The following is a 23,370-nucleotide window of genomic DNA, read 5'->3' as shown; positions in this document are numbered from 1 at the left end:
CGGTAGCCAATTTTACCAGTGGGACATGGTCAACAAGCGTCTGCAGACAGCTTGAGAACGTCTTGTATTAGTGGGAGTTCACATCATCAATGGACGCTAATTGCTAGATTTAAGCCCCCTTCCAGAGATTAAGTGCAGAGAAGAAAAGAAACCAGTTGTGTATTGCGAAACTTAAGGAAGGATGTGAAATGGCAGGATGATTGTGGAAAGCCCTGAGAGACGGATCAGAAAGGAGGCACCCTCCTGTGTGCAGCTGAGAATTGTACTTCCTTGCCATTTGCGGGTGTTGTCACTCAGGGACAGAAAATGAAAGTATGCGTAAGTGTAAAAAAAGCAGAGAGATTTACTGTAAAAAACGATAGAAGCTTTCATTCACTTGCTGGGGTGAAAAGTAGAGGACAAAAAAAAAAAAAAAAAAAAAAGAAGGAACTGGGGTTGTTTAGCCTGGAGAAAAGGAGGCTGAGGGGAGACCTGATTGCTCTCTACAGCTACCTGAAAGGAGGTGTAGGTCTCTTTTCCAAGTACAAATGATAGGATGAGAGGAAATTACTCCAGGTTGCACCACAGGAGGTTTAGATTGGATATTTGGAAAAATTTCTTTACCAAAAGGGTTGTCAAGCACTGGAACAGGCTGCCCAGGGAAGTGGTTGAGTCACCATCCCTGGAGGTATTTGAAAGACGTGTAGATGTGGTGCTTGGGGACATGGTTTAGTGGTGGCTTTGGCAGTGTTAAGTTTACAGTTGGACTCAATGATCTTAAGGGTCTTTTCCAACCTAAATGATTCTATGATTATATGATAAAGGCCTTAGGTGGAAATAAAGTTCTACCCTGTCTCTGTGAGAGAAGGACACACTTGTCTTTCCAGTGTGGCGTCCCAGAGAGACATCATTAGTCCTACAACAGTAGGGCTTTTCAACAAAACAGAGTAGAATCAATGTATAAACTGGAAGCTCTTGCCTGGGGCAGTGGGAGGCTGAAAATTTTGGTTCCCACTTGCATCCTATCCTCTGGGAAAAACCTACAACTAATACGTTTAAACCATCAGCTCTTGAGTTTCTTCAAAGAAGCTCTATCAGGGCTGAAGATCTGGTCATTAAATGGCTGATTTTAATGTGTTTTATGCTTCAAGTGTTTCAAAACAAAGAGGCAGGTGCCACTATTAGAAGAGTGGTTTGAACAAACTACAGATCTAACACGGCTTCAGAATTAAAAGCGAAAACTAGTTTCAATGACAAAGATAAGGCTGACTAAGAAACTACACACCTGTATTTTCCTTGTGGAAGTGACTCATAGGGAATTTAGCTCATATCTGGATGGATAAAGGAGCTCTCAGTTTGGGAACTGAATGTAATTCCATCATAATTACACCCAGTGAGCTGATTTATCAAATCAAATACTAGCCTTAAATGTGAAAGGAATTGGGATTTACATGTAATATATAGATAAGTGCATTTGTGAATGAGACTGCTTTCCATGAAACCACACACTTCTGAGACAAACATGCGGCTAATACTCCTGATTTTTTGAGAATGTGACCTCAGGGGTATTTTCTATGTCTGAACGGTCACTCTCTTTACACATGACTCTTCCTGACATCCAGAAGAAATAAAGCTCTGGAGAACAAACAGACCTTCAGATGAAGGAAATTGCTTGTGTCTGCTCTCATCCCACCTATCACTATGCAGATCTGTGAAGGGGAGAAACAACCTGAGTCAAGTCAGAAACCAAAACCTGACACTGATGACATCATGACACAATGCCATCCACAGTTTTTCTGTGAACTGGGAGGGAATTTTACCACCTATTACCTTCTCTCCCAATAGCTTCTCAGCCTATGATACTCAACAGAGTGCTGCCTGCCTCACTGTTATCTCGTGCTGAAAAAAATTAAGGAATAGACTTTGGCTTTGATTTTACTTACCGTTGAGATAAAACAGTGGTTGCCATCCTGTTCAGCATAAAGAACGCCATCTTTAATGAATACAGATATTGCACGTAGGATGAATGAAACAAAGAGATTCATGTGGATAAAATTTCGGGTGCAGTGAAGCTTCCTAGAGAGGAAAGAGCAAGGGAGAGGAAAAGAAGGAAAAAAAAAAAAAAAAAAAAGACTTTTCTTTCGTGGAAATAGCACACTAGGCCTATCTGCAAACATGGCCAGGGCTCCTAGCACTTGGATGATAAGAGTGGCAACATCTGAAAGTCAAGAGTGTGGATAATACTGACCCTAAACCTGGCCAAGAGGAGGATTTGGGGATTTTTCCTGTGGAAGCATGCAGAGTAGCATAAAATAGACCCAGTCCAGTGCAGCTTCTGCAGTTGCATCTACAGTCTTCTGAAATGTGACTAATGGGGTGTGTTCAAGCTGGGGGAACAACTCTGTTAAAGGGTTGTCTCCCTTTTATTCTACATCTGGTAAGATAAAAGCTTAAACATTCTTTTGGGCCGTTAATTTCCAGTCTCTTTCCTCCAGCGACTGAACAGCTCACAGCTCATGTCCTGACTCACCTGAAACGACACAGGATAACCATGGCGGTGGTCAGGGAAACAAGAGAAGTGCTGTATCCCACCGTGTACAGAGCCTTCACAGATAGATAGTAGTAATCCTTGGGGGGGCAAACAACACACGGTTAAACGGTTCATCTACGGTCACATCTACTTTACCCTGTCAACGTGCAGGGGGAACCATAGGCAGGACTTGTTTCTTGAACAGCCTGGTTGTTTCCTCCTCTTGGTACCCCTGAGATCTCCCTGTACGTTAGACCGTTGCTCTATGTTTGGCATACCCTTGGGCCTGTGCACCATCAAGCTTTGTCAGTGAGCTAGCAAAGGCTGTCTATTTATTTGACCATTGTGCATGTATCTGCAGCAAAAAAAGCAGTTGGCTAAGGGATTCTTTAGTCAATAAGGGAAGAATGGGGGCTAACCCATGCTTCTAGAAGTTACAAGCTGTAACATTCTTATTCTGGAAATAGTCAATACTGGGCTAGAAAGGATTTAAATCTTGCTTCTCACATTTTTATGCTCATAAATATCTGATTATTTCATTCTGATCACTATCAAATCAGAACATGACCAGAGGCTGGACAAAAAGCAGCCTGCTGTTCCCCCCTGTTCATTTGTTTTTAATTATGAGATTAATTCCCACCTGGTTATCAGACTCTGTTTCATTTTCATCAAAGCCGCAGGCATCATAATAATGAGGAAAAGGGTCAGACCAGCCATCTTCAGTGCAATTTCTGCTGATGTCCCCTATAACAAGCACAGTTGGGAATGTGACATTGCTGAAGCAAACCCCAGGACATACCCTTCCTCCCCTTGGTACATGACTAAAGAAACCCCCACAGTACCACTGGGGCTACTATCTACGTGGCCACCCATAGAAGACTTTAATGGCATCTTGAAAGTTTAATGACATCGTTAATGACTAATTCTACAATAGGCATCTATGGATGTCCACTACTACAGCTGGTCACCAGAGAGCAAAAAAGATTTAACCACTATAGTCAGTGCCTCCAGGCCACCGAAGATCTCATTCCCAAGTGGGTACCTCAACCAGGGGTCAGCTAAATATCCACTCCTCTCCATTGACTCTGAAAGGCATCTAGGGAATACAGCTTTGATGTGGACATCTACACTTCAGATGGCTAAAGGTTAGGTCCAGTGCTTAAATACAGGTAGGCAGTTTGTGCTATTTAAGATGTTCTGTATCTGAGGAATCTGCATGGGACTGGAAAGAAAACACAAGGCTAACATAATTTTCTGGAGCAGCTGCTGGAAGCCAGGCAGGATGCTGTAAGATATGTAAAATAGCCACCACATGGCTCTGCTGAGGCAGCTGGATTGTTCTCCTACAGTCAGATAACATGTATCCCACTCAGTAATCTTCAAGGCTTTAGAGTTCCTAGGCTCTGATCTGAGAGAGACTTTGTGAGAAGGGTCTGTAGGAAAACAAAGGAAAGATGGAGTGGAAATCTCTTCCCTGGTTCTGTCTGCATAGCAGTACGTTCATTTACACCTCCAGATGCCCAGTGTGGCTTCAGTTAACAATTTCAAACCTGTTTCAGAGCTCCTCACATTCCCCTGCCTATCATTTGTTCCAATCTCAGTTTATAACCTTACTCTAAAGCAAGTGTTTGCAAGGAGGCTCAAAACTGGCTCAGAGAAAAGCTCTTTCTCTTTTTCTCTCTTTTTACCCTAATTGTTTGGTTAATCTCACATATCAGGCCTAGCTCCTAAATGGCTTTCACTGACACCATCAAATGGCCTATGACTTTATTGGGAAACAAGAGCTGGGGGTAGAAGAGGAAAGTGTCTCTTGGCGCTGTGTTACCAAGGCTGCCTAAGGTGGGCTGCCCCCGTGTCGCTCTTTTTAAGCACCATTACTCTTGCCAGAGCTCGATGACCTGGCTAAAAAATTAGAGCTGTGCTGCTGGCTGCACTCATTCCTCTCCAGCATAACAGAACTGTTTCCATTTATTGAACTATTACGGTTTTTAGAGTTTGAGCTGTACCTCGACCAAAATTGATGGAAATTTACAATGTTGTTGGGTTTGGGGTTTTTTTTAATTATTATTATTATTATTTTTGTTTTTATTAAGGTTGTGCTGCTTCGCATTCTTAGAACAGTTTATTCAAGTAGTTCATAACACCAGCACTGACCTTATTTTAGAGAATCTGTTCACCATCCATGCAGCAGAATATATCTATTTAATTAGAGCGATCATTTAAGAACATTGCATTACTTGGCAAATTTTGGTAAATTACTCCTGTGCATTCATCCCCAGTTTTCTATGGAAAATAACCACCGAATCATGGTGTTGACTTTCCTTAACACCATTTAGTAATTACTGTTAAGCAGGTAGATATAATTTATAGCAACACACTTGCTAGATTGCAAGGTTCAATAGTGGAGGAATAAATTTTCATAATACTGCTAAAAGTAATGCACCAGAAAATGTGTCACCATAATTAGAACTGATTAGAAAATAATACCTAAATGGCAGGAGAAAAAGCTTGGAGCTTCCTTTTTAACAGAGTTAAAATAAAAGGAGAAACATTTCATGGCTCTGTTTCTTACCTAGGGGAGACTGGGCCGTGCTTTCCAGCAGGTCATAATCACCTATAAAAGTGGAAATTTGGTATGAAATTGTTTTGATTGTGTTTTCTATTAGGACCCAAACTGGTCTCTGCGGAAATCAGTGAATAGAATCCGATTGATTTTTATTTGTTTGGATCAGGCCCAAAGGCAATAAATACTTGATTCTGTCTTTTCAGGAAGTAAACACAGTTTTATTTGTGAGTTTAAATCAAAGCTGAACCTGTAAAATTAAAAAAATGCTACTGCAAGCGGTGAGTACATTGCTAAAAACATATACAATCAAATTAGGAGCAATTTTATTGTAAAAATATAAAAGTCAGTTATTATATCTTTGGAAGCTGACATTTATAATCCATAGATATTTAAGTATGGTCAGTTTTCACAGAATTAATGAAATACTATCTCCATCCATCAATGACAAAGAACAATAATTAATGGGTTTTAAGTAAGACAGTTTAATTTTATGGTTTTAGGTCAGATTACATTGTTTTCTAGAAACTTAACGGATTCGTACTTTCACTTTTTATTACAGTGTTAAAATGAACAACATGTATTCATTATCATAATAGCTGTTACACTACTTTTCGATAATCTGATATTATCATGTGGTTTACTTCCAACTTTTGAGAACAGAGGTACACAGGAGGGAGTGAACACAACTGGTTCTTACCTGCGTAGGTTTGCCCCAAGTTATCTACTTCCCAACCTGAAATTAGAAGAATAGAAATAATTAATTTGATCTTGATAATAGCTTGCTTCCCATAAGAGTAGTGGATGTAGCAGTGCCCAGAGAAGAGCTGCAAGAAAATTGTGTTTAAACTTTTTCTTCAAGATCAGTACTATATATTTATGGGTGGAAAGTGCTTTTCAGAAGATGGTTGATTGCATTGTATTGTTAAATCGCTGGTTATGGAGTTTCATCAAACTCTAGGAAGGATGTGAAAAAGAGATGAGGGAGCTTTTTTGTGGGTTACTTTTTTTTTTTTTTTTGGTAAGAGGGTTAGGGTTCTGAAATAAGAAAGACCCACACATTTCCAAAATATTGGGCCAAAATCCACGCTGATTTGTATACAAAAAATACAAAATGTTACAATGGCAAACCATAAAAGTTTGGGTTTGCATTATTTTTTTTCCTTTTGCTTTCTTTTGTCGTTCCAAAATAAAACGTTGGGATTATCTGATACCAATCTCCCACCCACCCTACTAAATTCTTAGCCCGAATTGCACTGAAGTCAGTATTTCCTAAATCCTCGGTGGACTTTTGGCTCAAGCTGTGTGTTGGGGGATGCACAAAGAGGAGCTGCCGTAAGCCACCGAGTGGTGCTGCTGCATCGTGCACGGAGAGACATGGCGGAGCCTGACAAAGCTGACTGCAAACAGCCCTGCCGGTGGCCCACCGACCAGTCAAAAAATATTTCCAACGTTTAATTGACCAATAAGGCAGGTTAAATGTATGGATTAGTTTAGTTCTGTATCGCCTGGAGTAACCCCAGGGCTTCAGGTTGTTCTTCTTTCACCCTGAAGGTATGATCATATTTGAACCAGGGATTGGAAAAGGTATTTGCCAATTTGTACGAGAGGGTTTTTATTAAAAGCGAAATCCAAAGATTGATTTTGATCCTACGGGAAAGGAGAAAGACAGTATCTAGGGGGAAAAAAAAAAAAAGTAGAGTCATTTCAGCACAGCATAAAATGCATTTTATATTTTGTACTTTTTCAAATTCCTTATGTAGTAATTTTAAATGAATCGATTTTTCTCTCTCCTCTAAAATAAATCAGATGTGCTTTTTGATCTTCTAAGACAGAAAACTGAGGATTTAGTGTGAACATGATGGTGGGAGTCTAGGAAACTAAGCTGGAGCATCAGGTAGGCTGTACTTACTGTGTCTTCGATTGGATGTATTTAACGTCAAACCTACACATTCAACACACCACTTACTCTCAAGGGTTAATCCTGAAAGCCATGATGAGGACACCCTTGGTGTCCTGGCTTCTCTGCCCAACTCCAGCTGCTTTCAAGATTTCACATATGACAATTCTTGTATGTTTGTGAATATTGGGTAGGTGTACTAACTCTGAAGAGAAGTCACCAATGCTTTGAGCAAACATTTTCCAGCGAAGATCATTCAGCCTGCTGCATCAGACTAAATTACCAGATGCTGCAGAAGTGCTACGGCTGTGCTCCAGATTCTGGCAGACTAACAGGGATGCCTCTGCAGAATGTTTTGGACAGACCTATTTCCCTCCTGAGCCTACCAAAACCCAGGTTTATTAACAGTGATATAGCTCAGATATAGATGCCTATGTTGCTAAAATCTGAATTCAGAATACCAACTTTAGAATAACGGGTGGGATTTTTAACCTGTGGTTTTATTAGGCAGGGGATCAAAGAGCAAGGCATTGTTCCTCGATCACTTTTCATAGTGCCTTTCATAGCCTGCTGCCACTCAAATCAGTAGCTCGTAATGGAACTGGTTCCTTACATGAGGTGACCTCTCAAAGCCTGGTAGCTTCTTCTTGTCCCACAGAAGTAGGATAAGATGAAGCTGCAAAAACCTCCAAAAATCTTTTTGACTCATAAAAATCCAGCTTTAATTTATCAGTTGTGCAGCATGGCTTAAACCCTAAAATGTGATATTACAAACTTTCCAGAATTCTTGTTGGAGGAAAACCAGGTGAATGTGAAGTGGATTGAAGCCTGATGTTCCTGGTATGTTACACTGACTGATCAGAAAAATATCTTCTTTTTTTTTTTTTTTAATTTAAATGTTTCAAATGTAGCTGTTTTATTCCTATAATATAAAATGGCAGAAATAAAAATTACCATTATTTCACTCGAAATGTGGGTGGCAGTTGGTCACAGTGATGTTAAAACATTAGATTTTAGTTCATTTTGAATTTCATGACATCAGTAATAACAATTAAAGCATTATATTAATGTAGGTTTGTAAACTGAAGAGGTGTTTTATATTAATAATTTTTAAATACTCAAATTATTATTGCATTTTAACTGTATTTGGACATTATGAAGGGATTGACATTTTCAACAATGTTAATTTTCTGACTGCTGTAGGAGAAAACTTGCCTTTTATTCCCATATTTTTCTACATCTGAGTCCTTGCTAATGTACCGAAGTAAGTTCCAGCACAATCTTTTACTATACAGGCTTTTAGGCTTGATCCATCAACCTAATTTTCACTAATAAGTTAAGCTATTGGCAAGTCAATTAGATTTACACCGAACATTATGCCCTGAATTACAACTAAAAGGCAAAGTTCATCTAATGAGTACAGGATAACAAACACACATACATAATTATATTTGTATGTGTATGCATATATATATACATATATATAAAAGCATACAATGAGGGAACGTACAGCCACCATCTGGCTTTAAGTTCCCGCGTGCTGCTGCTGCCCTTCTCTCTGATACCATATGTTTATGTACCCTGCCCCAGAATACGGACGTTTACGTGACAGATAGCTGTGCCAACGGCTATGTTTGCTCACATGTACAAGAGTGTGATGGGGTTCATTTGGATTGTTTCTGTGCTTAACATTTAACATGTCTACATATATAGGGACTAAAGCCTGAGCTTGCATTTGAGTTGGGGTTGTAGGAAGTCCAGACATAGGGCAGTCCCTCTCATTTTTCAGGCTCTTACCTTGAAACTCTATTTTTTATTGGTTTTTTTTTTGTTTGGTTGGTTGGTTGTGGGTTGTTGGTTTTTTTTTTTTTTTCACTTGAGTGCCTTTCTGACTCTAGAGATACCTCAGCGAATTTACTCTGGTGTCAGTGATGCAATGAGCAAAATTGTATGGCACCTCGCTGCATGGGCTTTCACATGAGTCCTCTTGTTGCCTTGCTCTTAGGACATAAACAATGAGAAGTCAGCACATCAGCCTTCACTGATAAAGCAGAGAAAGCCCATCAAGATGATTATGAAAAAGGTAGATTAAATACATTACTCTCCCAGAAATGAAGAATAAATAAAATATGCTTTTAATCTGCATTTTGGCTGGAAATCCATTTTGATGATTACAGTCATGACTTACATTGACACCTGTGGTCCTCACATGTAGTTAAATAAGAGCACAGCCCAAAATACAGAAAGGTGGACCCAACTACAGCTATTAAACAGTGTCTTAGAACATAATTTTTTAAATCAATAATTACATTAGTCAATAAACTCCTGAGGAAGGTAATGTTATCCTTGACAAAGGATGGTTTATCCAGTATGTTGACAGATAGTGTTATTCACTATTTGACCAGACCGAATAGGTCTTTTGGAAAGTCTTTTGTCTTTGGGAAGTATTCTTCCATTAGTGTTTTAACTGTCATTATTAATTAAATGTTATTTGCAGTACTACTTAGAGACCCTAGAGAAGATCCATCAGAACATTGAATTGTCAGTTCTGAAGACCAAACAGAGCAACCAAACACAGAAAATATTGCTTATTTCTATTTTCTACATGAAGAGGTGAAAGAGAAGAAAAAAAAAAGTCAAAGGATATTGCCAACGGCTACCCACAGAGTTAGTGGCAGAGACCCAGATCTTTCATGCCCTTTTCTTGTACATTCATCAGGCTTTATTCCTTGGTTTTCATTTGCTAGGCCCCAGAAAACAGAACTACCTCCTCACCATCCTCCAACGGATGAGATGTTTGATGCGAGCAATTGTTGCTTCTCATTTAACATGAGCAGGACCGGCAAAGCTAAAGCCAAGAAACAGCCTGTGTACGATCAGCCTCAGAGCTCAGCGCGGCCTTTTAGATCGTCTCCTTCGTGCCAAATTTGTGCTGGCTGCTTTTGGTGTCAGCTGGCATGGCAACGGCTTTATCTCCCATAGATTTGTTCATCTGAGCACAACTTGCATTTAACCCTTCCGTTCCAACATTTGTCCCTTATTAGTGGCGGAGGAGGGAGGGAATCGAAGGCTTTCAAAACTATTCTGTCCTGAAATGGCTTGCCCACACTTTTCCCTTATTCCTGTTGTTCTCATTTCAGTATTATGGGTTGGAGGACAGGTCCACATGGGTAATCCTCCAAAAGGATGGATTTCGAGAGCGTTGAAATCAACGTGCAAAGCTCTCACTGGTTGTACCGCATGTTGATTCTGTCCCTTCAGAAAGCACGGAGACCGGGGCAAAGGGAGGTTATGGAAAACATTTCCTACAATCACTGCTTATCACGCTGCCCAGCAATGTGGATAATAAGCTGGTTAGGCAGGAATCCGATATTTTCCTGTTTTATATAGCACTGATTAGAAGCTTAACATTTAATTTCTAAATATGAAATAAATCAGCGAGCTCTCACACCTGGCTCCGCAGCATCCACCACACTCTGTCTTTTTGCTCCCTTCCCTATCGCTGCATGCTGCTCCTTTGCACCAGCAATCTGTTCAGCCGGCTGGCAAAGCCGCAGTCGGGAGCAGCAGTCTACTTAGCGGCTTTTCTGGGGCTCTCTGAGCGCAGCTACCACTTGCACACTCTGCCTGCTGCTTCTAATGCCCTCTGCCCACTCCTGTACCTGGGCACACACAGTCCCACATGCACACTATCCAACCATCCTGATTCCTTTGCTACAGCTCTTCTTTTTTTTTTTTTTTTTTTTTTTGAGGGAAAGTGATCCAGAATCAGCTGCTAGGTCTTTACAATCTCATTAACAGGCAAGCCAGGCAAGGTTACAGAGTACATGGCCTTACACGTTCCTACACCTTTCCTTATGCTAAATGCTTCCCTCCACCCTTTCCAGGGGTTTTGGTCTCTCCAGCCTCATGCCCTATAGACAATATTTTACACTACGGATTGCAAGTCAATAGCTCACTTTTAGCATTTACCGTTTATGGCCGTTTGCCTGCTCAAAGGGATTCGTGAGCATAATGTTTGCACAGAGAGTAAAAAATTAAGTGGTATGGTTCGCTGTATTTAGAAAACAGGAAAACTGAGGCAGAGGAAAATTTCGGGTAAGATTAGGAAGCCTGGTTCATATTTAAATGTTTGAATAAGAACTGGCGCCTGAGGACAGCTGAGGAACTGATCCTCTGGGGCAAATTGATCCCATCCAATTTACCCACCTGAAGATAAGTTCATCTGGTTTTTAATTCTCCTCCCATAAAGGGCAATGAGACTGGCACTTCCAGAGGGTGATTTGTTTTAGACTTCTACCACAGGATGAGACAAAGTAGGTTCTGCAACATCTTTGTTACCCAGTGGTTCGTGCAAAACATTGCAGTAAAGGCAGTAATGGAACTGATATACAAATCCTTTCTTCCTATATCCCATATTAATTTCAGAGTACATGGTTTAATGATATAGAGACAAGAAGTCTCAGTGAATCATGCCTGGAGATCACAGGAGAATACCAATGAGGTCTCATGTGGAGAACATAAAGGCCGTAGTATATAGGGCTGGGTGAAGCAGGACTGATGTACAGATATGATCACTAACATGTAAAGGAGACTATGACTTCTTTTCTTCCTCTTTCTTATCAAATGGTATGAAACTAGCACTGGACTGAGGTCACCATAGCAACTGCTAGGCATCATCTAAACATTATGTATATACTTCCTATGCGGCTGGCTGTCACAGGAGCATCCTCAGAGTGCAACATCAACGTAAATACTCTTGAAGGGTCTCCTAGCTCTGAAGAGGGCAGGGGTCATATTTCAGAGAAAAGCAAACGTTTTTTCAAACAAGAAACACAGAAAATAAGAAACGTTGTCCAATAGAGATTATCAGTTATGAAATAAGTCCCAGAGAAGAAAGCATATTAAATCACTTGCTTAAAGGCAAGAATAAATGTGTGCCCGCCACACCTAAAATCTTGCAATCAACTGGAACTCCTTTCTCAGTTATTTGAGGCAAGAGGAGAAACAAGAATAGAGCAAAGACTGCTAATAAAGGTTGATCTTTAGCCGAAATGCTCTTGGTCATGTATATTTGAGTGTCTGAGCTACAAGTCCTACGTCCGCATAATTTTGTAGGAAAGGCCATAAAATGTCCTTTTTTCTGTAAAAAGCATCTATGAGGCCTTAACTACTTAAATGGAAATGTAGATACAGTTACTAGTCTTTGATGACAATATCTTCCTCCCATTTCCCTCTGCATTGCAGATAGACTCTGTGATGCTGTGACCGAGGCATGCTTAATTATATCTTGTCCTCCTCGCTTTGGAAAAGCTGAAGTAATCCCATGGCTTTACTGCCTGTGGAAAGCCTAGGGATGAAAGCCAGCAGGAAAGGACTTGTTATCTAGAAAGCACTATTATCTTGGTTATTGGCAAGACTTACTATTTGCAACATCGACACTTAGTAGGTCTCTTGTACCCCTTGTACGCAATTCTTTCTAGGACTCACTGAACACTAAGCAACAATAACACGTATGCAATCTGCAGACAGCTTTGAAAGCTGTCCAAAACCTTTAGCTGGTATAAACCAGATACCCTTGCACTGAACTTGGTTCTGAATGCTACATAGAATCTCATATACAGTGAAGGATGAAACTAAAGTATGCACCGAGTCCTGGTTGCTTCAAAGACCACTTAAGCTCTGATGGCTCATTATTACTCCCATGATGGACATGCTATGGGATGGATCATGTCTGTTTTTCAGAGACTACTCCTTGGTTCCGGTGTTTTTCTTCCCTTGGTTTTCATGCAGGATGTTGAAATACCCACCAGGGGTGAGAGATACTTGAATAGAAATCTAGACATTTGCATTGATCTGTGCCTTGCCTATTTCACAGGCAAATGCAATTTCCAATTGCAGTCTGCTGCAATGCTGATCTTAATTTCAGCTAGTAGCAAAGAAATCCTGCATCTTCTGCTTCAGCAGAAAATAAGTGAGCCATCTTCCAGATTCTTTAACAGTCACCTTTTCTTTCTGTCTATATAAAAAATTATCAATACATAACCCAAACTAATAGAAACAGTAACTTGCAAATATTTTCAACAGCTTTCACCTTGGGAAGACAATGACTTTTATTGCCTTTTCACCCAGTTTGGGAGTTACATACCATTTTCACAGTGGTACGTAGTCATCACTTAAAGACTTAATCAGGACTATTTCCCCAGAAATGACACAGAAAGACTTTCCACATATGAACATGTAGTATCACTTCCCCTCTCATTAACTCGTGTCTTGTCATCCTATTCTGTTTGACTGGGGATAACATCTAAACTCAGACAGGAGAAAAAAGCCACAGATGGCTTCCTAAATCCAGTTAACCCTGCATTCATAAATCCCATTGTCCACTTATGATATCTCTAGTGCAGTATAGATATATCTATATACATAAGGCTCGGTGTTCTTGCGACAAAGTACTTGAGTGTCAGTCAGTGTTTTTAGTGGGATCAGTAATACACTACTTTTAATTTCTCTTTCTCAGGGATAATAAAGCTTGTTGGCTGAGCAGTGAAGTCATATAACTTCCAGAGTAGCAGCAAGCCAAACTCTTTGGTTCAAAGATGTGAGCATAAGATATAACACCCTCTTAAATTCCATAATACCCAGATACATTCTTCATTCTACTAGATTTTAATTAGGACCCCTTAATCGTGATATCAACATAGGATGCATTTAATGTGTTTGGTAAAAATTATGTACATTTTCTCTGCCTTACATAGTAAACCATGCTTCGTAGTAATGCTGGTTTGGGTGTAGCAGATGGTGTCCTAGACTGAGCACTAGATAAACATTCTGAATTGCTGGAAGATTCAGTAAGAGCTAATCATACTTATTATTTGCATTTGTGAATGAAAGTATTTTCTCAATGTGGAGCATATGGCAATGCTCAGAAACTGCCTGTTATCATTAGTACTAGTTTTTACTGCAAATCAAAGATCTAAAAATATGTTAATTTCTGATCTGGCTATTGGGCTTCTTTCAATGGTTCATTTGAGGAATGTGTCTTTATAGTTTCCCGAGTATCTCAGCTGTGCAGGGCAAAGAAAGAAAAACACAGATTTGGCTTCTGTAGATTTCCACTGCCAGGCAGTATCACCTCTATCTGGGGGGAAAAAGAAAAAAAAAAAAAAAAAAGGAAAAAAAAAAAAGGAAAAAAACCAACAAAACAGAGAAAATTTTCCAGCTGGGAGTGAAGATCACTATGTTGGGGCCCTCTCTAGGTGTTGCTATGTCATACTGAAATGCAACATCACAGCTTGACACACTTTTCTTTTTTTCTCCTTTGCAAAGATACCTTAGAATGTTTTAAATATACTCCATTCTAGAGTGGTTGTCTCTGGAGTTGGTACTGGGAAGGCACCGGAGAAAGCATAATATGCAAAAGTGACAGCATGGAATTATAGCTCCCAGAGAAAATAAAATTGTGAATTGATGGATATCGATCAAAGAAATTCATGTTGAAGAAATGTAAAATAAATTAATATTTAGGAACCCTCTAGAAGGAAAGCCAGTGTAAATCCTTAACCTACTAGATTAGAAAAGACTCAGGAGCGAATATGGTTTTTTCATGTGGAGAGATTTTGAGAATGATCTCTTTGTTCACAGTCTGCCTCTGAAAGGAAATGAAAATTTCTGGGGATTTTGGAGGAGTGGAGAGGTGAAATGAAATTTTACAAGGAAGGGTCACCAACCACACAGCATGGGATTTAACATTAGGCTTTCTGTAAGACACTGACAGCAGTTCAAATGCTACTCCTCAGTTCAACTGCAGTGACGGTTAGAGCAGAGTATATTTTCAAATTAAAACCAGCAACAGCTGGTATTTTTAGCTAAATCCATAGATAATTTTTCAACAAAGCATCTCTCCAGATGACAGTTTAGTTGTTTAATTTTTATTTTGTAGTCTTTTTTTTTTCCTTTTTTTTTTTTTCCTTCACATTTTACTGCATATGGAAATCAGACATCCAAGTCAACGCAGCCAAATTCCTTTCTGAAATTCATAAAACAAACAGTCCCCTCCAGTGACTTCATTCATCTCAAGATAAACATTTGAGATAGGTCAGAGGAAACATATTCTGCAGGTACCCATCGCTTTCCATTTACTGAACCAGAATCCATGTGAACAGGTCAGAATTACATATATAACTTTTAGATATCCAAAGCCAAGTAAGAGAACTCCTACCCCCTCTTTAAGATTAACACGTCATATGGTTTACCTGTTGTTATACAAGCAGCTGTACCTACAGTTGCTTCAATGCTTCATAGGACAAACTTTTTAAATGTGCAATTTAAAGTTATTGCTACTGTTTGTAAAAATCATTTGTGGTTATATAAAATTTTTGCTGTATTAAGAATGAATATGCTACTAATAAATATTACTGTCAGTGCCTAGCATAGTTACATATTCTAGAAACATAGCATCAGCCAGAGGATACTATAACAATCTATAAAATGTGATTAGCCATGTCTTAGAAACATTTTAGTTATCTAATAACCCTTTATTTAAGGATCTATCATAAAATGTGACTTTTTTCATTAAGCCCTCATTGAAACAAATACACTTGGCTAATTAAAATTAGCAGCAATGATAGTGAAAACTCATGCTGATTCACCCAGGAGAGTGATTACGGATGTAGATATTTCCACCTTGGGGTCACTAGCACAAACCCAGCCAGTTCTGTAGAGATTTCAAACTGCTCCAGATTAAATGTTTATTTGTTTATCTAATGAATTATGAATCTTGGGTTTGTTCCTGCTGAACAGATGTCCAAAAACCCCTCAAACCCAGCACTACAAGAGGTAACAGCTGTCACTTTTGTTAGTGATCCTATAAGGAGATAAAGAAAGCAGGACATACATTTACACTGGACTGACTATTCCTCCCCTAGGCTCATACTATCACCCTGCTACAGGTTCAAAGGCGAAGCACAGTATGCGAACAGGTCTGGAAGTCCTGGGTAAATAATTTAAAAATATTATTCCAGACCTTTATTTTACATAGGTCATAGTTATAGTAGAGCTTTTCATTTTATATAAATATATTTTCTATTTTTCTAAAATGTATATGACTTTTTATTAAAAAAAAAAATAGTCTTTCCCATTATCGGATAACAAGTTAGTGAAGTGCTGGAATAGATTGTATTGAGCGAGCCTTGCCTTTGAGGAGGGAGATGGGTTAGATGATTTCTCAGGAACCCTCCTCGCCTTAATTACTTCAGAAATGATAGCGCCGTAGAAAAGAAATTTCATCGGTAAAAGTGAAAAGGCACCATATTTGTGTGGGATATAAATAGAAGCATCAGAAACATCCCGTGAAATAAAGAATAGTTAAAAGGTCCATGGCAGAGGCGTGTGGACAGGTTATGCTGTAGATGTACACGGCACCACTCTCCAGAGTATCAAACTAGCAACGTCTCTGAGCGTTGCGTCCAAAACAGGCAGGCAAAGAGAGAAAAGTGTGATGTTATGTTACCATGTGTTTGCACACTGTAGCTTAAGGGTATGTAGGGGGTGTAGATTACAAGCCACCGAAAAGGAGGGGTCCTAATGGAAATTCAGACAGATGCTGTATGAGCAGCAGGCTTCCTGCAGTTATATCAGAAGATAACAATATAACAGCCATCTGCTGATGCACAATAAATAACATAAAAGTGTTTTGCCTGCAGGCTGCAAGTTTCACTGATAACTGGATAGTGAAGACTTTTGGTTGAGTACAAATTCTGTGCAAAGGATGACCAGAATTGGTTTGACAATCAGGTTGAATGACAAGTAGTCAACAAAATTTGATTAAAAAGTCATGGAAAATTGGAAAAAAAAAAAAAAACACAAAAAACACCCACCAAAAAAAAAACCAACCTGAAAGAGGGAAGAATATTTCCTTACCCATGCTGGATACAAACCCTACTGGATGCTGATGTGTTGTTTTTTCTGTTATCACTAAACATGGATGGCTCAGTAAGTGCCATTGTACCCATTGAATCAATACTGAACCAATATTACAGAAGTAAAGATTATGTTTAATTATACCGGCTATAATTAAAGCGCATAGAATTACAGTAGTAATTATATTTTCATGCTTGATAATTTAAAGAGGGACTTATCATTCCCTGTTCAAAAATTAGGTTCCTAGTTTAAGTGAATTGCCCTTAGTACTTGCCGTATGAAGAGAGGTGTCTCCAAGGTACGATTCACCTCATGTCGCTTGGAATAACTTAAATTGCCTTCCGTGGGTCTCTTTCTCTCCACTGACTACAGACGGAGTCTAGAGGACTTGTACAGAGAAAACACTGGAGTTTCTCATGGGTAAATTTAGATGAGGTAATGATCCCCCTTAAATTCTTCTCCATTTCACAAGAGCACTGGCACTTGCTTCAATGTCTGGATGAGTTCAGATGGATGTATTTAAAGGTGAGGATTTCAGTGTTCCTGGAGCTGTGTAGGAAACACTGACTCCTACAAATTGTGCTCTGTGTGTGGCAATGCAGAGACGGTGGATTTGGGACTCAAGGCTGTAAATGAATAATTCATTGGTAAAATAATCTTTGGGAAAAAGGATACCAGGGGAAAATGATGAACTTGTTCCTCAATGGAAGTGCTAATTAAGTGATCTGCGGTAGCCTAGGTGGGTGCTGGGAGGAGATTGGCAAAAATATGTTAATTATCAGCAAAGACTTATTGTTAGCTAACACTGATGGGAGGACTTGGACTCTCTCAACCATTCAGCTGGGAAGATAATTTCATGGATTCATGAGGAAAAAAAAAAAAAGGAATTTCAGGAGAACATCTAATCAAGCTATATACCTGCTGTGAACAACTTAATAGTTATTACATCCTGTCCACACACTCTCATTTTTGCCTCACAAATTTTCATTTCAAAGGTTAAAAAAATAGAGAAAGGACAAGGGGGTTTTGGTATCATGCAAACGGTGGCTTGCACAGAGACTCTTCCCATTAAAAAGGACTAAATAATATTAATAACTAGGTAAAATAGTATTACCATTATTAAGGTAGGTTCTCCTTTTAATAGCAAATCATTTGGGAACAGTGGTTGCGTTGTATAAGGATTGAAGCTGGGGTTTAATAGGGTTTGGTTGGACACGGGCAGAACATCCCCTTTAAGAATTAGAGTTGGTGATATTTTCTTTTTCTACACACAAACATCCTGGTTTTCTACAGTACTTTCTCAAATTGAAGCCCAACTCCAGACCTTTGTAGAATTTTTGATTTCCCTTTATACCAAGTGGCTAAGTGAGGTTTTACACTCATGCTGGCCATGGAGCTTTACCAGACAGAGGCAAAGAACAAAGAGAAAATACTTTACCGTCTTCAGAGATGATAAATCTGAACAGTGCAGGACACTTGACAAAGACAATTTCACCCACACTTGCAGGTTTCCAGCATGTAATATTGTCCCACATTCCTGGGCAACCTATAGACGAGAAGGAGGCACAAAATACATTAGTGGTGGAAATGCATTCCTTTCTTCACACTGTCATTGCACTTTACAGTTGGTTCTTTCTTCTATCCATAAAAATGTGCTTGTTTAGAATAATAAACTTTATCATTTTCTAATAAGTTATCCCTGGAATAAAATAATTTTCATTCATGAGAACAGCATAAAATATGTAGTTGCATGGCACAATAATGACTAGACTCTATGCTGACAGATGACATTTCTTAGTCTCAATTAAATCCCTCCAACATACACCAGAAACAAATTAACCCTTGAGCATGAAATCTACCACCATCTATCTTTTAGTATCATTTAGCTATCATTCAGTATTGCTGAGTTAAATCTTTAGGCATCTTTCATTTAAATTCTATAAATTTTCGTTGCCTCTAATCCTTGTCAAATGTTGGGTACTGGCATATTTTGGAATTTGACCCAGAGAGATGACTGGAAACTGAAAAAACAGATTCTGCTTCATCCTACAGACAGTTTTATGGATATGTGAGGGAAGCTCACTTCTTTCATGTTGTTAATTTTCTTAAAAAAATATTGAGAGTAGAAATATTCTCCACTAGTAAAGAACTGTCATAACTGTTGTAATATCATTCACTCTCTTTACCCCAGTCTTTGCTCTAGAGCATATAAACTCAGTGTCAAAGGGACGATTTTGACCTCTAATGATTTCTTAGAATCATAGAATAGTTTGAGTTGGAAGAGACTTTTAAAGGTCATCTAGTCCAACCCTCCTGCAATGAGAAAGGACACCCTCCACTAGACCAGGCTGCTCAGAGCCCCATCCAGCCTGACCTTGAATATTTCCATGGATGGGGACTTCTTGCATAAGCTAAAGACAGAATCAGGTCTTTAAGAACCTGAGATTAGGCTTCAGGTAACGAGCTTTGAATTAAAAATCTGAGTGGTAAAGAACCAAGTTCCTGTTACAAGCATGCAGAAAGAGGAGGTGATGGGATTGTGGATGGGAAGTGTCTTCTCTTAGGATACTGAAAAAATTCAGGTCCCACGTGTTATTGAAATAGAATAAAGGAGCTCACCTCCTGTTTCTTTCTGATCACCGTGTCAAAGACATGACAAACTTGACTGGCTTTCAAGAAGCAGCTATCTATGCATGACTCCTCCTGTAATTCTGTAAACCCCCATCTTACTAGCTCATAAACCTAGAAGATATCCAGTGTGCAGAAAAACTCAGAATAATCTCTCAAATTTCCTACTAAGGTCTAAAAGAATGTCTTAGTGAAGGAATCTCAAACGGGTATAATCTTCTACCTCAGCAGGAAAAGAAAGAAAAACTAAATCTAAATAACTCCACTACTTATTTGCATTTGATGTTCAGATTGAACACATAATCTTATCAAGTGTTAAAAGCCACAGGCTCCATAATTTTCTAAGTGGTTTTCCATTGATATGCTCTCTCCTTGACTATGTGCCAAGAAAAATAAGATCTCCAGTAAAAGCTGATAATATTTCAAAGTGTCATATTTTCAGCGTGGCACAACTACAGTATAATGAGGTTTGGGTGATCAACTTGTAAAAACAGTGTGGGCTTTATCAACTTTGGTGATAGGAGCAAATTTTCATCAGTGGAGAATCTGTGCTTACAGGACTATCAGCTTCAGTTGCAGGGAATCAAATCCTATGTTTCTCATAAAATACAAGCTATATACTACCATGGTGGATAGGGCAGTTCTGAGTGATACAGTGTTTGAAGAATTAAGTCAATCTCAAAAAACACTGTTATGATGTTATAATGATGGTATATTATAAACAGTTGATAATATTTTTTTTTTCAAATTAAAGGATGCCGCATCAGATTACATAATACAAATTAATAACCATATAAAACCCTGATCCTATTAACTAAAAATCCCTCAGCTTTGCCAGACCCACCAGAATACAATATTACTGCAAAAATGCTCAGGATCTGGAAAAAGGGAATCCTTTACATTTCCCTCTCCTTTCTCTTTCTTCCACTCCTACCCCAGGTTGTTGCCTTTGCCAGATGAGGATCTCTTTGTGTGAGTACTGTGATTCACTAGAATATCTCCAAAAGTCTCAAAGACTGGGGTTTGAAAAGTTTTGTGATACAATCAGCATACTAAAGATGGAAATCAAGATCGCATTGAGCACTATTAGATTTTATTGTCTTTGATAGCTAGTGTCTGTAGATTTTATTGTCTTTGATAGCTCGTGTCTGTCCATGCAGTAGGAACTGTATTTACCGTGTAAATCTGAAGGAATGTAGTAATAGGTTTATAGTTCACTGGTGTATGGCATGCTGCATGAAAGGATATGTAAATATCCATGGTAATGAGACATTTGCTTACAAGAGGCGTTACAAACAATAAAAGTGGCAAATGAGATCTTCTGAGAACCACCTGCTAGCCTTGCTCGCTTAAACTAAATGAGTTTGATAGGAAACGGGAAAGCTTTCTTATTGCTACTTCAACATCAGTTGTCCTCCAAATACTGGGAAAACAATAGATACTGCAATCCAACCTAGAGAAATGCAAGAAAATCCTCATAGTGCAGAAGAGAAAGTGTAGACAAGGAATAAAGATTTCATAGCACTGTGTATCAAATTCAGTTACACCGGGTGGCTGTTTTTGTGGTAATACAGTGCAGAGATAAAAAATAGCCCTATTTAAAAAGACATTATAAGTTCATTGTGCTAGAAAGCACTGATGTGCTGACATTGGAAGAGAGGGATAGAGAAGCAGACAGTCAAGTAATTTGCTGTAGTTACTAAAATAGGTGAGTGATGGAGATTGGAAAGAATTCACTATCAATGAGAATATTGCCTGACCCTGCCTGGAAAAGCATATTCGAAACAAACAATTTAGAAGAGCAAAGAAAAGGATGACAAAACAATTAAATGGAATAAGGCCAGCATGCACAATCCCCTTACATTTGTAAACCATGATACAGCCAGCAACTCCTGCTGGGTGAAATCTGCCCACGGAAATCAATGTGACTTGAGTGTGAAACTGCTCAGGGGGGTTCTCCTCTGGCACTGATGGTATGTCTCCATTGCCACGTGATGTAGGGATTGAAAGAGGTAGCTCAGACACTGCAAGCAGCAAGGTGCAGCTTCAAGTGGGTGAATTTTCCTGGTTCTTAGGATGTTAGAAATCAGTAATATCCACAGATAGTTTTCAAGAATAAGATTTTATGTGTGCCAGAGTGAAAAGTGGTGGTCTTGCTAATGGGTGGTCTTGAAAACAAGGCACATTGTGCAATGCGCAAACTCTGCCTTCCCTTCCCATGTCTGCACTGCAATCTGCAGATTGAAATTCACATTTACTAAACTTTGTGGGATTCATCTCAGCTAACATAAGTGGTGTAAATTTTCAATCATTTATCAGCAGTCCTGGCTAATACGGGAGGTCCCAGTTGGCTGCAGGTTAACAAATATGATGCCCATCTACAAGAAGGGCCGGAAGGAGGATCCAGGAACTACAGCCCTGTCAGTCTGACCTCGGTGCCGAGGAAGGTTATGAAGCAGATCTTGAGTGCCATCACGTGGCACGTACAGGGCAATCAGGTGATCAGCACCAGGCAGCATTGGTTTATGAAGATGGGTCCTACTTGACTAACCTGATCTCCTTCAATGACAAGGTGACCTGCCTAGTGGATGAGGGAAAGGCTGTGGATGTTGTCTACCTGGACTTTATTAAAGCATTTGACACTGTTTCCCACAGCATTCTCCTGGAGAAACTGGCTGCTTATGGCTTGGATGGGTGTATGTTTTGCTGAGTAAAAAACTGGCAGGATGGCTGGGCCCAAAAAGTTGTGGTGAACGAAGTGAAATCCAGCTGGTCGCCGGTCACAAGTGGTGCTCCCCAGGGCTCAATGCCAGGGCCAGTTCCCTTTAATATCTTTATCAATGATCTGGATGAGGGAATCAAGTGTACCCTCAGTAAGTTTGCAGACGACACCAAGTTGGGCAGGAATGTTGATCTGCTGGAGGACAGGAAGGCTCTACACAGGGATCTGGACAGGCTGGATCGATGGGCCAAGGCCAACTGTATGAGGTTCAACAAGGCTCAGTGCTGGGTCCTGCCTTTGGGTCACAACAACCCCAGGCAATGCTACAGGCTGGGGAAGAGTGGCTGGAAAGCTGCCTGGCGGAAAAGGACCTGGGGATGTTGGTTGACAGCTGGCTGAATATGAGCCAGCAGTGTGCCCAGGTGGCCAAGAAGGCCAACAGCATCCTGGCTTGTATCAGAAATAGTGTGGCCAGCAGGACTACGGCAGTGATTGTCCCCTTGTACTCGGCATTGGTGAGGCTGCACCTCGAGTTCTGTGTTCAGTTTTGGGCCCCTCACTAAAAGGAAGACATTGAGGTGCTGGAGCGTGTCACTGACTTTTGAGGAAACACAGTGGTCATCTAACTATAGGTTTAGTCAGGACTCCTTTAACTTCAGATGGCTGAGACTTAGCCTTTTACCCTTATTCAGCTAAGCAAAGTGTCCTCTGTAGTTCACGGAGAGAGACTTTCCAGACAGGGATAATTCCATTTTAAGGTGGACCAACTCTGTCCCCTGGGCAGAGGGATGACCACCCTCCCTTAGCCACTTTCCAATCCTGAGCAAAGGAGTCCAGTTGAAGGTTGGAACTTGCTACTGTAGGCTGTGAATGGTGCCAGCACAGCTGTGCAGCTCCTGAGCAGTTCAACCACAGGCAAACCACAGTGGCCACATGAGCAATCCCTACATCTCTGTCTCAAGCTTCTTCTCGTAAAAGTGAGATGAATCTTGTGTTTAGACTGCAAGCTCCCTGTGGCAGGACCCACCTTGTACTGTTCTTATGAAATATACTTCAGAAAACCGTCCTGATTTCAGCTGATGCATAATATGGATTTTATATGTTTCATATGAAGACCCTGACACCCA

General features: G+C 39.8%; 1 protein-coding gene across 11 annotated transcripts in view; it reads right to left on the bottom strand.

The window, feature by feature from the left end:
* The window catches only part of ADCYAP1R1 (ADCYAP receptor type I), a 146,267-nt gene that overhangs the window by 37,469 nt on the left and 85,428 nt on the right, over positions 1-23,370 (bottom strand). For 9 of the 11 annotated variants that reach the window (XM_054817230.1, XM_054817231.1, XM_054817232.1 and 6 more), the window contains exons 4-9: positions 18,332-18,439; positions 5,773-5,808; positions 5,082-5,123; positions 3,150-3,253; positions 2,510-2,607; positions 1,923-2,055 (exon numbers count right to left, since the gene is read on the bottom strand). In XM_054817230.1, coding sequence (XP_054673205.1) covers positions 1,923-2,055; positions 2,510-2,607; positions 3,150-3,253; positions 5,082-5,123; positions 5,773-5,808; positions 18,332-18,439 — 521 coding nt within the window. The remainder of the gene's footprint in view (positions 1-1,922; positions 2,056-2,509; positions 2,608-3,149; positions 3,254-5,081; positions 5,124-5,772; positions 5,809-18,331; positions 18,440-23,370) is intronic. The other 2 variants (XM_054817233.1, XM_054817240.1) reach the window with 1 other exon arrangement.

Source organism: Grus americana, chromosome 2 (genome assembly GCF_028858705.1).
Source record: "Grus americana isolate bGruAme1 chromosome 2, bGruAme1.mat, whole genome shotgun sequence".
Classification (NCBI taxonomy): domain Eukaryota; kingdom Metazoa; phylum Chordata; class Aves; order Gruiformes; family Gruidae; genus Grus; species Grus americana.
The sequence above is the reverse complement of the archived record's forward strand: the minus strand, read 5'-3'. Positions and strand labels throughout refer to the sequence as shown.